The sequence below is a fragment of the Anolis sagrei genome, chromosome 1 (genome assembly GCF_037176765.1).
Source record: "Anolis sagrei isolate rAnoSag1 chromosome 1, rAnoSag1.mat, whole genome shotgun sequence".
NCBI lineage: Eukaryota > Metazoa > Chordata > Lepidosauria > Squamata > Dactyloidae > Anolis > Anolis sagrei.
The window spans coordinates 254,651,057-254,663,823 of record NC_090021.1 but is presented as its reverse complement, the minus strand read 5'-3'; the positions used below and the strand labels follow the sequence as shown (position 1 = coordinate 254,663,823).

Genomic DNA, 12,767 nt, shown 5'->3' with positions numbered 1-12,767 from the left:
GAGGGCCAACAGAATACATGCATATACACCCATACAATATTTCTTTTTAGAGCAGTGCTTTCGCTGTGAGGTTCCTTCTCTCTCCTTGGGCCCTGGAGAATAGGGGACAGGCCCTGAGATCTGGTAATCAACAAGGGGCCAGTCATCAAGGCCCCACGTGCCTCAGTCCATCACATAAGGCAAATATTTGAAGGCGGCTAATGCTATTCCAAAATATTTGTTTTAACAACATCGTACATGCATGAGAAAATATTTATAAGACCTTTGAGATTATCATTAACAGATACATAGCTGTCAAACATTTGAAACCTTCCCTTCAAGAAGTACTCCTATTTCAAGAAGGACTGATAGGGTTTTCTCTTTCCAGTGCCCAGTAAATGATAATTTTCAGGAAAATCAAAACAAAGGCAAGAACCATTTTATTTTCTTTATTTTCAATCGATACTGTATGAATACAAAGTTTCTAGAAAGCTACAAAAAATCTACCACTTTATCAAGAAGGCATCAAAATGTGTCACTTTGCAAAGACATGGAACACCTGCAGTAACCGACACAAAAATAGCATTTTTAGAGTGATGAAATAATTGCACTTAACTGTCATGGATATTAAAGTTATCACACATATGTACCGCGAAAGCTAGAATACATTTGTTTTTACAAAGCACTTTTATAAAAAAATTCTCTGCACACAAACCCTATAATTTTCATATTACTATCATACTAAAGATAAATTCACTTTAAAGCCAACACTTAAAACATTTTTTAAAAAAACAAAAAGGTACCAGCACCTACACACAGACAACAACAAATACAAGAATACTGTACTGCCAAAAGGTTTGATTGAAACTCGTTTTGAAAACTTCAAAATATGTTAAGACAAGATTTGAAAAGTTTCATTTTGATATATAAAAAGAGCTTTCCCTCTGGGTCAAAGCCAGAGGTACTTTGTCGTCCAAAGGCAGATTCTACATCCCACCCCTCAAAAGAACCAGCAGCAGTACAATATTAAAGTAACCACTGACCATATATGAATATGCTTAAGTCACAAACCCAGTTTATACACATTACACAAATAAACAAAGTGAGAATTCCATTAAGTCATTTACAAATGTGAACAAAATGCATGTGGCAAATAAAAAAAAATCAAAAGTAAAATTGTTTTACATCAAATGTACTGATATTAAAGAATTAAAGGCTATTCAGGTTTCAAAAACTGTTATAAAATTCTTTTGTCTTTTTTCAGGCACATGTTGTAGGGTTTTTCTTCTTCTTCTGCAATTATGAGCCTGAAGTAAAGGCCCATTGAAAAAGAAAGACGGGAATTAAACATAATATAAAAGAAAAAGATTCTGTAAGGAGGTAACAGGGCATATCCTCTCAATGAACGGAGTGCACTGAAGAGTGAATTGACACTTAAAAATATCTCTGAGTCAAACTACCTTGCTGGCCTAGAGATCAAGACTGCCAAACTTCTTTATATGTCCAATTAACTTTTCAGGGGAAGAGGCGGGAGAAAGTTAAAGAAAAAAAACAGATTAAAGAAAATCAACCTGAGTATGGATTGAAATAAGGACCAGTTTACACATTAAGTGTAGCCTGTGGCAGCTGCCCCCAGACAGTTTCCAATGCTGGTGATCAATGAGGCAGGGAATCCTGTTTAAATGCTTTACCTGGTGCTGTTGCCCCAAAACTGGAGCTGTCAATATTGTGCAAGCACTGAAGGGATTTAGTCCACCACCTGTGGCAAAGGCTATGGAGTGTCACTCCCTGCTGGACTGTCAGCATGTGGACAAACGTCTCAGCAGCATCACAGGCAATGTAGGCTATACATATTGATCCCAACAGAGCCATATATGTGTTGTATGAGGATGGTTGATGATATGGGCCATGTTGAAAGCCCTAGCACTGTTATGTTACTGAATAATCCTAAACACCTCCATTTAGAAAACATGGCAAGCCATTGTTTGTGTTTACAGTAGTTACTTGTTCAAACCATGGTTGGTTTGAGTTTCTGAATATGTAACAGGCAAACCATGGTTCTGAGCTACTTGTCTACTTCATTTACTATCTCTAGCATTCAGTATTATAAGTTCACTCCAACTGCCATGATGCAGTTGTTTCTATAGCAATGGCCACAACTATGATTTGTTTTATCATATACAGAGCATGAAAATAATATCAGACAATGGCTTCTGATTCTGGCTTAATAGCAGATTGTAAAACATGGTTTGTCAGTTCAGGAAACATGTTAAACCACAGTTAGGTAACCGTTACCAAAGGTTTGACAGGATGCCCGAACTGCCATAGAAAAGTAAATGTGCCCAAATAATTAGAAAGAGGAATTAAAATGTACAGTTTTATTGTTTCCCAAATGTTGTGACTTCTAATTGTCAGTTGTTTCTATTCAGTGTAATATTTAACTCTGTTACGTAATGATGACAGAAACAAAAAAGCTGAACTCACTGCAGTTGCTAAACTGCTGGGGCTCAAGCATTGATAGAAAGTGGGAAAAGAGAGCTAAGTTGCAACTTACACATCATAGTGGTACAGTACCTAAATAAACCAACTTAGAATTCAAGTAAGTACAAAATTACATTTGTAAAGCAAGCTATGCTTCAACTGCCATAAATTGTACCATTTTTTAAAATTTTGTACATAAGACAATAAATAAAAATGATTCCTTTGCAATAAAATATACTCCAGCCACTTGTTTACCTATATCTGTCTCAACAGATACATTTAATAGTTGTAAATATATATAATGTACTTTTGAGGCCAAGCAATCTTTGCTAATTTTGATTTGGGAAGAGACTAAGTGTGATTTGTATCTTTTAAGGACCATAACTGGTATAAAGTTCGGCTACAATCCTAGGCACACATATCAATGAGTAGGCCTATTTGAATTCACCTAACTTACTTCTAAGTAGAAATGCCTAGGACTGCAGAGTTGAAGAGATAAGAAGTGGAGAAAGGAACAAATATTCACTACTTTTGTGCCACAAATTAATTTTAAATAAACATTTTTACTATATTAAAAACAAAAATGTATTCACAGCTACAAATCCCCTCTGCCAACTTTTGGTTTTACTGCTATTACTTCTCAGTGATGATTTTTAACTATGTTGTGTCCCTCTGAATCAATGTCAATGTTGTCAAAGTCTTTTGAAATAAATGCCTAAATTCACAAATGGAGTTAAAATGGCACAATTTTTGAAGTTGCTACCTTTCCTGCAGTGATAACAGGAAAGTGCTGGATGATGCCAGTCCAAAGTATTTTCCAGTGATGTTCATCATTCATTCCTATCAATCTGATGCTAGAAAGCACAGGTTAGATGACAGATATATTTTGATCCATACTTTCATTTTCAATTTTAGGCATCCAACTGTTCAACTTTGTAAACAACATAAGTGCAAATTTAAGAGAAAGAAGAAAAACATCTTTGTAGATTTAGAACTAACTATATTGATAAAGTCATAGCTGTCCTTCGCCTGAAATTCTGCTATTTACACAGACTTGTATTACTCAGATCCAAGACTGGATGGAGAAAGACATGGCAAAGGCTATCAAATACAGCACAATCCTTGCACCTGCAGGACCGGTATCCATGGTTTCATTTATCCATATCAACAAAATATATCATCTCTAGGAATTTTCTAGGCTCTCCAGCATGACACTATGGTATCCTTGGGCCAGAGATCCTTCATTTCAATAGTGTTTGCTATTATCTGTGGTTTGGCGCATCGACACGGCATCTGGGAACAGATCCCCATGGATATGAGGGGCCATATTTTACGGACTGCTTCCTATACTTGAAAGTCAGCAATGCTGCAGAAACAGTGACAAATAGCTGAATAGCATGGAGAATAGTTTTTCAGCAATATGCACTCTTGAGATTTGCAAAAAGCATGCTACGATAAAAAGGTACTTTTTTGAGAATGAAGGCCTGTTAGTTTTGATGATTTCCAATAACCCAAAGGCATTATGGTGATTTCTAAACATTTTTGGTCTCTACAAATTGTTATTATTATGGCAGCACTTTTCTAAGCTGGAATTTTAAAACCAAAGGCACTTGCATGCAAGAGTGCAGAGTCACAAAGGTTTAAGTATTTGGTCATGAAAATTTAAGAAGGCAGCATTATTCATACAATTTACTTTCTGCAGAAAATTCTGGAGCTGTTAACATTTTATTTTGGTATAAGTATTCCAACTATGTAGTAACGGGGACTGATTTATATAGAAAGCTGTCTAAGACCACATAGTCAAAAGGCTTCTCTCTAGATTTTTTATTGTTTTCTTTGAGTAAACCAATTATTGGACTACATAAGATTGGTGTGATAGGGGAAAAGGTACTTCTAACATAGCACTAAGGCACTGCATATTGTAATGCTTTGGCAGCTCGGACTTAAGAAGTTCCTACAACAGCATAACAGTAACAAGAGAGATGCTTCCAGCTTACAAAAGAGCTCACAGTTTACAGGCAGCCTTTTGGACTACACAATCCACACCAAACATCTGACAGACTTAAGGCTTTCCAGAAGAAACATGCACAGGGGATTGAATCATTTACATTCACGTAAAGTTAATGACAAGGCAAACAGTTCCTCATAAGCTTGACAAAAAAATGAACGCCAAGAAACATTATGACTCTTCCAATGGAATAGTTATTACACACATGTTGCAGACTGTATTAACCGGGGGGGGGGGGGGGGGGGGGAGTAGCATACCTGGTTTGCAAACTGACTATTTTATATACCCCAAGAAGTCTTCTTGAGATATATAATTTTTAGCATTTAATTTTCTTCTTTGTTAAAAATAAATTTATCAAAAACCAATAAAAGTAGGATAACATCTTTGTAAAAATAATGATAGGCTTATAACACCAAGTGCTTCAAATAAAGGGCTGCTTTAGATGGATAATATCCAATATTTCTGTCAAATTCATTGTTAATGTTTATGAAGAAACTCAGCCAGAAACACCCAGTTCCACAGTTCTCAGAGTTAAAGTGAATGAGATCACAATTCTATGCAAATCTACCCAGAAGAATTGAATAGAATTTACTCCCAGGCAAATGTGCATAGGATTGCAGCTCTGGGAAGTCCATCTGTCTTAATATCTGTGGGTCCAGAGACACTGAACATGCAGAGGACTTGAAGATTTAGTATTATCCCTGGCTTGGGATTATACTTGTCTGTTTCTATCCATCTAAGGCAGTGGATCTCAACCTGTGGGTCCCCAGGATGTTTGGCTTGAAACTCCCAGAAATCCCAGGCAGTTTACCAGCTGTTAGGATTTCTGGGACATGAAGGCCAAAAACATCTGGGGACCCCAGGTTGAAAACCATTGATCTAAGGCATATAAGGTATGCTAGATAAGATAATCATCTACACTCACATTCTGCCTCTTCATATACTGCACATGTTTTAGCAGAGATTACCAGTTCAGAAGATCCCAGTATGGTCATGACTGGAAGACTGCACACAAGACTGTACACGTTGTGCAGCTCTTTAGAATAGAAGCCGAAATACCATAGCTAGATTGAACTATAGAGTTTTACCCATTGGGTATTCCACCCCTTTCCACCATGCTTACATTGGAGTTGAATATTTCTAACTGTTCACAGATTTCTATGAAGACATAAAAACACACATCCTGCATATGTACATTACAAATATCAATCACACAAGCATGCATGAAGCAGCATTCCCCTGTGTATTAGCTACCAGTGCCACTAAGGTATCCTCCCTTTCTAAATTTGGATGCTTCTGTATCAAGGGGCTGATTCAAGGTCCTAAAGGTCCACAAACAAAGGCCTGGAAGGAATACACATTTAGGATAGAAATTACACTCCCAATTTACCAGACTCTCCCCTCTAAACTTTTGTGTGTAGGTGCACATTCATGGGTAACTTATTAGATGTTTCACTTTCATTATTTGCACCAGATCCTGGGATGCAGTATCTCTTCTGACTAGTGAACTGAATTATGAACAAAATGGCATGCACAAAAGACAGAAGACTGTTTAACATTCACAAATATAAATGTGACTAATGCTGAAATCCTATACACCCTTATCTTGGGAGTAGGTCCCACTAATCTCACTGTGGCTTACTTCTGAGTAGACATGTATAGGATTAAACTGTAGGTATCTTTTCTCTAGGGAAGAACTCGCCATTTGCTCAAATTGCTTCTGAAGCAGAATAAAACCTCTCATTGTAATAGTTTATCTATATACCTATAAAGCTAACTGATTTGACATTTTATTGCCTGTGATTTACTGTCCTTGGTTCCCACATGGCCAAGAAGGGGGAGTGGCCTCTGCCTAACTTGATATCCCTCTCTAGACCATTTCTATGATAATAGAAGTAATCTCAAAGATTACTCTGTGATTTTTAACATTGTCTGATGAAGAAGCCATGAAGCTTTGAAAACTTGCATGTTTTTTGTGCATTTTAGTAGGCTTAATAAAGGTATAACAATTTTTGTGGATTTTGTCCTATAATATAAGTTTGTATAAAGCGAGAAGGAAACATGGCTGTAAGAGTCCTCTTTCCTAATTTTTTTTTTATTACTAGCAGCAAATATTTGAGCAACAAGGAAAAGAAAGATGGGACTGGCTACATGAGCCAATGACAAGTCTGAAGCCCCATTATTTGCAGCCATATCACATCAGACTCTTGATATCAGTGTCCCAAAGACAAGTCTGTAAAATTTCTGCTTCGTACAGACACGTGGGTTTGGCAATGATCCTGTTTAGAAAGGGGATTTACTAGAACTGGGCTACAACTTGGTGGTAGAACAGTACCTTTGCTTAGAGAAGGTCTGAGACGTAGGAGAAAACTGCAATAGAGAGATGGGCCAATGATCTGATTCAGTACAAATCAACTTTGTGTCTCCCTGAAACATCTGATAGACCAGCTGATATGGTCACTAGGCTAATTTCAGGTTATTAGGTTACCCCAACTTGAAATTATCAGTGGTGATTCCTGGTTTTGTAGCATTCCAAAGACATTAAAACAGATGAACCTTTTGCTTATATGCCATTCTTTTCTCAATCACTTTTTGAGGTGTTTCAGTTGAATTTTAGTTCAACATTTTAAATAACCCTTTACATTCGATCATTTGGTGTAGCAATTTCTTGGGTCATTGGGAAAATGGATACAAATAAAAGAATTTCTCGTGTAATATATAAGCACACCCATAATCACATACAACATAAGTCTAATTTTTCAGTATTAACAAGTTATTGCAAAACGAGCCATCTTGTAAATTAAAAAATCAATCTCCTTATTAGTACAACACTTTTTGTCTTTTTTATGCACTATAATTAATTAGTAAAATGAATAAAGTCTTCTCGCTTTGCAATACCTGATTGAAAAGTTTAATAGATTAGAAAGTTAGTTTTAATACAGAGGTAAGAAAGAAAAAAAAAGGCCGGGGGGGGGGGGGCAATTGCCTACTTTTAGGATCTGTCTGCTCCCAACAGGCATTTATTAAGGCTATGTTTATCATTTGGCTTCAAACAGAAATTGAGTTGCACTTATAAAATAATTTAGTGAATTACATTCATATGTATCTTCCACAGTAATCACTTATGAAGATAATTCTAAAAAGAATTTATGTGCTAATTTTATGCTTATAGTTAAAATTCATTTCAATTTCACCTCCATCTTAAAAACATGTTTTTATTAATTTAGACAAAATACCTCACCAGCTCATTAAATTGCTGTTAAAATTTCCCATGGCAAATGTCCTCATACTCTTTTCACACAACAACAACAAAATTTAAATTTCCAGAAAGGCTTTGAAATGCTTAAATATAGTCTCCCCGAAGAATGGTGTTGAATATAAATTTGAAGAACACTTGTTTTGAAAGAATTTGTACAACTGTACCAGAAATTTCACAGCTACAATATATACTGACACACTAAAATGAGGTTTAGAAAAAAAATGTCGGGAAAAGCTCAGCCAAAGGAACTGTCACTTAGTATTGAGGTTGACAGTCTGTATTTTCAGGAGGAGTTATAATGTGATGTGTCTATAAATAACTGTTTAGTCCTTTACAAGCCTGTAGATGTGATGCTGTGCACCATGTTCACTGTTTGAAACTTCAAATACACAAGCCATGCAAAGTAGGGTTTCTTGTGTGTCTCTGTTTGTTACAACCTGTGTTGACATAAAAAGAAAGAGACAAAGAAGATAGCATATTAGCTTCTTATATACTGTATATATTTGTGTATAAGTCTAGAAAATTTTAGTCAAAATCAACTTTAAAAACTGGGTCAACTTATCCATTGTTGCTGTTGGGTGCTGTCATGTCATTTCTGACTTATGGTAACCTTAAGGAGAACTTATCATGAAGTTTGCTGGAGCTAAGAGTGTGTGACATTGCATGGGTCACTCAGTGGTTTTTCATAGCTGAGCTCAGAATCAAAACCAGAATTGGACTCCAACATGAAACCACTACACCTCACTGCCTCTATCAATTTAAATACTGGAACTTAACACTTATCAAAAAAGGATAAGCAGAGTGGTGAAAAGCAAGAACTTATGCCAGGAAGTCGCCATCATGCCAGGAACCAAAAAGAAGTACTCATCTCCTCTACTCTCTCCACTATGTTCTCGCTACTGGACTTTTTGGATACTTGGATGACGAAATGATGGCAGTAACACTGACACTTTTCCCTCTCTGAAGAATTACAGCTTATCCATGGGCCATATCAAAATTCAAAAGTTTGGCCTCAAACCTGCCCTCGACATATATGTGAGTTCAACTTATACATGAGTATACACAGTGAAAAGATGGGAAAACATTTTACCTCCAGCCACCAATATTTTGATTAAATGCTTCTCTGTAATATTGCTGAGGAATTTATTCCCTCTTCTACACCAGATGCATTCCTTATCTCACCCAGAAACCCTACAGGAAAGTGCCAATCTCCTGGTACACTGAACCAAATGGACTGTGGCCTTACCTTGGCTCTCATGGTCCCAATCCCAAATATTGTAGATTGGCACCTCCTAGCACACAGTCCTGAGCTCACTGAGAGGGTAAGAAAAAGATGACCCCCCCCCCTCTATTATTGTAAGTTCTCTTGCTAACACAAGTAGTGGTGCTTTTTAAGAAGTGGTAATTCCGTCTTACCTCTGGCTGGAGTTGCAACAGCAATCCTTCATTCCCAGAGTTGTCTCCTATATCACATCAGTGATACATAAAACTGCCTAGCGTAGGAAGCTTCTTTTACAAGTGGTGGGCCATTCCCTGCTCTTAAAGGACAGAGTTGTTTCAGCCACAAATTCCCTTCTCTTTTCCCAAACTAGTTAGCCTATCCCATGGCTGATGTGGAATAAGCTGTACTACCAGCCCTTGTGTGTAAATGGATGAATCCTTTCATTTGCTGTGGATAGTTAAATGTCTTGAATAGTCCCTATTACAAATATGTATATTCAGTAAGTAAACCAACATAATGGACCACAGCTGGTCATGAAAAATTAAATCCAGAGCCTTCCTTGCAAAAACCATGCTATTTGATTCAAAGTCATAACATTTCTAATTCAGGGACACTGAATCAAATTCAAGTTTATCTGTTCCAAAGGTAGTGTACAAAGCAGTCAACAAATAAAAACTGAACATTACCAACAAAATTGTAAAGTTTTCCAAGACGCTGTTCATCATATATTTCTCTGGTAAATGTTTGAGCTTGTGGATGAAATTGATCATATATTCACACATCGGAGAGCGGTTTATTCTAAACACAAACCGGCCATTCTCAAACCGTGCATATTCAGTCTTGAGAAGAAAAGACAAAAACAAAAAAAAAACTAGAAAGTTACATAATCAAGCTAGATTTCTCAACAACTTAAAAATCCATCCTGTTTTGCTTTCAAAGTGATGAATTGATTAATTACTTAAAATAAATACTGCAATTATATGACATTTTAGAATATTCAAATATCTAATTCAATTTAATTAAACAAATAATGTAATTAAGAATGTGGTTTTTTTTAGAGGGCCCTCCCCTCTGGCAAACTATAGTATGTCTCAAATAAATGAGTATGAATATTTCCTATTCAGTATGGGGACCATTCCTAGAATCACAAAGGGAATGGGGCAGTGTTTGCATCAATGACACTCTTGTTTAGATGTTATAGCTCCAGGAAATTCAGGTGAAGTGAATAGCTCAGAAAAAGTTACTTCTTTGGATTAAAGCTTCCAGAACCCCCCAACCAGCATGGCTAAGCCAACTCATAAATTCCAAAAGCTTTAGTACAAAAAAGTAAAATTTTGAGGCCTGGGTCTGGGTTGTTTCTTAAAGTTTATACTCAGGTAGATGACATGATTCAGCAAACATTATTTAACATATATCATACAGAGGAATTTCTCCTGTAGCTTCCAGAGATGGCTGCAGACTCCCCTAGATGTGTGTGACATCATTTTACACATACACACACCTGCTACAAGTCCTGTAAGCCCCACTAATTAGTCTATCCTACCAGAATGAAACTGAAAGGTTGGAAAACTTTATCAGTAATAGATTTTCCCAGGAAATATACAAACAGAACATCTCCTTGGTCTCAGATGCATCTGGTAGATGTGTATTACAGAGTATCTTCAGGGTTTTGCTGCACAATATACAGGGTGAGGCAGCATAACTTCCTCCTGGTCAGTCGCAAGGCCAAACAGGGCATAGGGTTACAGCCTGTGCTGGATGGGGTCGCACTCCCCCTGAAGGCGCAGGTTCGCAGCTTGGGTGTGATCCTGGATTCATCGCTGAGCCTGGAGCCCCAGGTCTCGGCGGTGACCAGGGGAGCATTTGCACAGCTAAGGCTTGTGCGCCAGCTGCGCCCGTACCTTGGGAAGTCTGACTTGGCCACGGTAGTCCACGCTCTGGTTATATCCCGTTTACACTACTGCAATGCTCTCTACGTGGGGTTGCCTTTGAAGACGGCCTGGAAGCTTCAATTGGTCCAACGTGCGGCAGCCATGATACTAACAGGAGCGGGATGCAGGGAGCATACAACCCCCTTGTTGTACCAGCTCCATTGGCTGCCGATTTGCTACCGGGCTCAATTCAAGGTGCTGGCGTTGGCCTATAAAGCCTTAAACAGTTCCGGCCCAAGATACCTATCCGACTGCATCTCGACCTACGAGCCCACCAGGACTTTGAGATCTTCCGGGGAGGCCCTGCTCTCGATCCCGCCTGCTTCACAAGCACGGCTGGCGGGGACGAGAAATAGGGCCTTCTCGGTGGTGGCTCCTCGGCTGTGGAACACCCTTCCCGTGGACATTAGACTGGCTCCTTCCCTGATGATATTCCGCAGGAAATTAAAGACGTGGTTGTTCAAGAAGGCGTTCGAACAAGAATGGTATGCAATGATTGGTAATGACTATAGGAATGGAACAATGGAAAATGATATTGGATTGTGGTTTGGACGATGAGACAATGCTGAATGGTTTTCGTAGTAATGATGATGTTTTTGTATAATGTTGGATTATGAATTGTTTTTTATACTGTGGTTTGAATTTTGTTCTTCTATGTTGTACACCGCTGTGAGTCGCCCCCAGGCTGAGAACAGTGGTATATAAGCAAAGTAAATAAATAAATAATAAATAAATAATTTTTTAAAATGTGTGCTATTCAGTCGGTTGAAGACGTAGCGGAGCGCTAGTGCTCTCGTTCGAGAGGCAGGAGTATAAAGTTTTGTCCTGACACAATTCAGTCGCCATCATGCATTGCAACAGTGAAGATCGTGCTTTTGCCATTGAGGCCTACTTTTCGAGTGGATTTGGAGGGGCCAGCCCGCTCTCCAGATTTGGCCCCTTGCGATTTTTTTCTATGGGGTTTTTTGAAATCCCGTGTTCATGTGAACCCTACAAGATTTGAAGACCAACATCCAGGAAGAAATTGCCAACATAATGCTTGCCATGCTGGCAAGAGTCATGACAAATGCCAGAAATCGGTTTACTCAGTGTATGGAGAATGGAGAATGGGGGACGTCACCTACTTAATTTGATCTTCAAAACTACGTAAAACAAAACTTTAGGTATGCACCTACATTATAAAAAAATAAAAAATTCTGATTCACACAATGGGTTTTATTAAGTTTTGAAAAAAGGAAGTTATGCTGCCTCACCCTGTATAAGCTGATGCCATACAGGGGTGTCACAAGTACTTGAGAACATATGTTCTCAAGTAAGATTTCCCTTTCCATTGATAATACTGTCAAGACTGAACAATGAGGAGCTTCTTCTGCTTGTCCCACCCCTCCAGGAAAAGTTGACATCTGTGAGCATGATTCACAGTAATCCAAATACATGCTTACTATCATTTCCACACTGGAAGTAAGTCAACCTGGAGGGAAAAGATACTAAACAGTAGGATGACAACACAATCCAAGTAGCATTTTGAAAATCCTACCTCTACTTTTTCTACCACTTGCTTCCCAAATGAACAGACTTTGGTGGAACAGGTGATTGTCATATTTTCTGAGCTCTCATACTGACTCGTTACACCGTAGAATGCCCCGGTATCATCTTGTATGTTGCAATTTAAGTCCGCCTGCAGGAAGAGATAACAGCTATATTCTCAATTGCTTGTATTAGTGGAATAAGTACTTATTAACCCTTTATTTCATATGTTTTAACAGTTTATTTTATAAATAAAGGCACAAAGATTGGAATAATCCCCTCTGCAGGAGTAAAAGAGGTACTAGCTCATTTTGGAAGGCAGGACTGGGCTCACCTGTAGCCAAAAGAGAGCTTTGAATG

At 38.0% G+C, this 12,767-nt stretch overlaps 1 protein-coding gene across 10 annotated transcripts in view; it reads right to left on the bottom strand.

Moving 5' to 3' along the window:
• Positions 1 to 412: 412 nt before the first annotated feature.
• TEAD1 (TEA domain transcription factor 1) overlaps positions 413 to 12,767 on the bottom strand; it is a 205,348-nt gene continuing 192,993 nt past the window's right edge. For all 10 annotated transcript variants that reach the window (XM_067462667.1, XM_067462668.1, XM_067462671.1 and 7 more), the window contains 3 exons: positions 12,418 to 12,558; positions 9,636 to 9,788; positions 413 to 8,164 (listed from right to left, as the gene is read on the bottom strand). In XM_067462667.1, the coding sequence (XP_067318768.1) occupies positions 8,051 to 8,164; positions 9,636 to 9,788; positions 12,418 to 12,558 (408 nt within the window). In that variant the 3' untranslated portion in view covers positions 413 to 8,050. The remainder of the gene's footprint in view (positions 8,165 to 9,635; positions 9,789 to 12,417; positions 12,559 to 12,767) is intronic.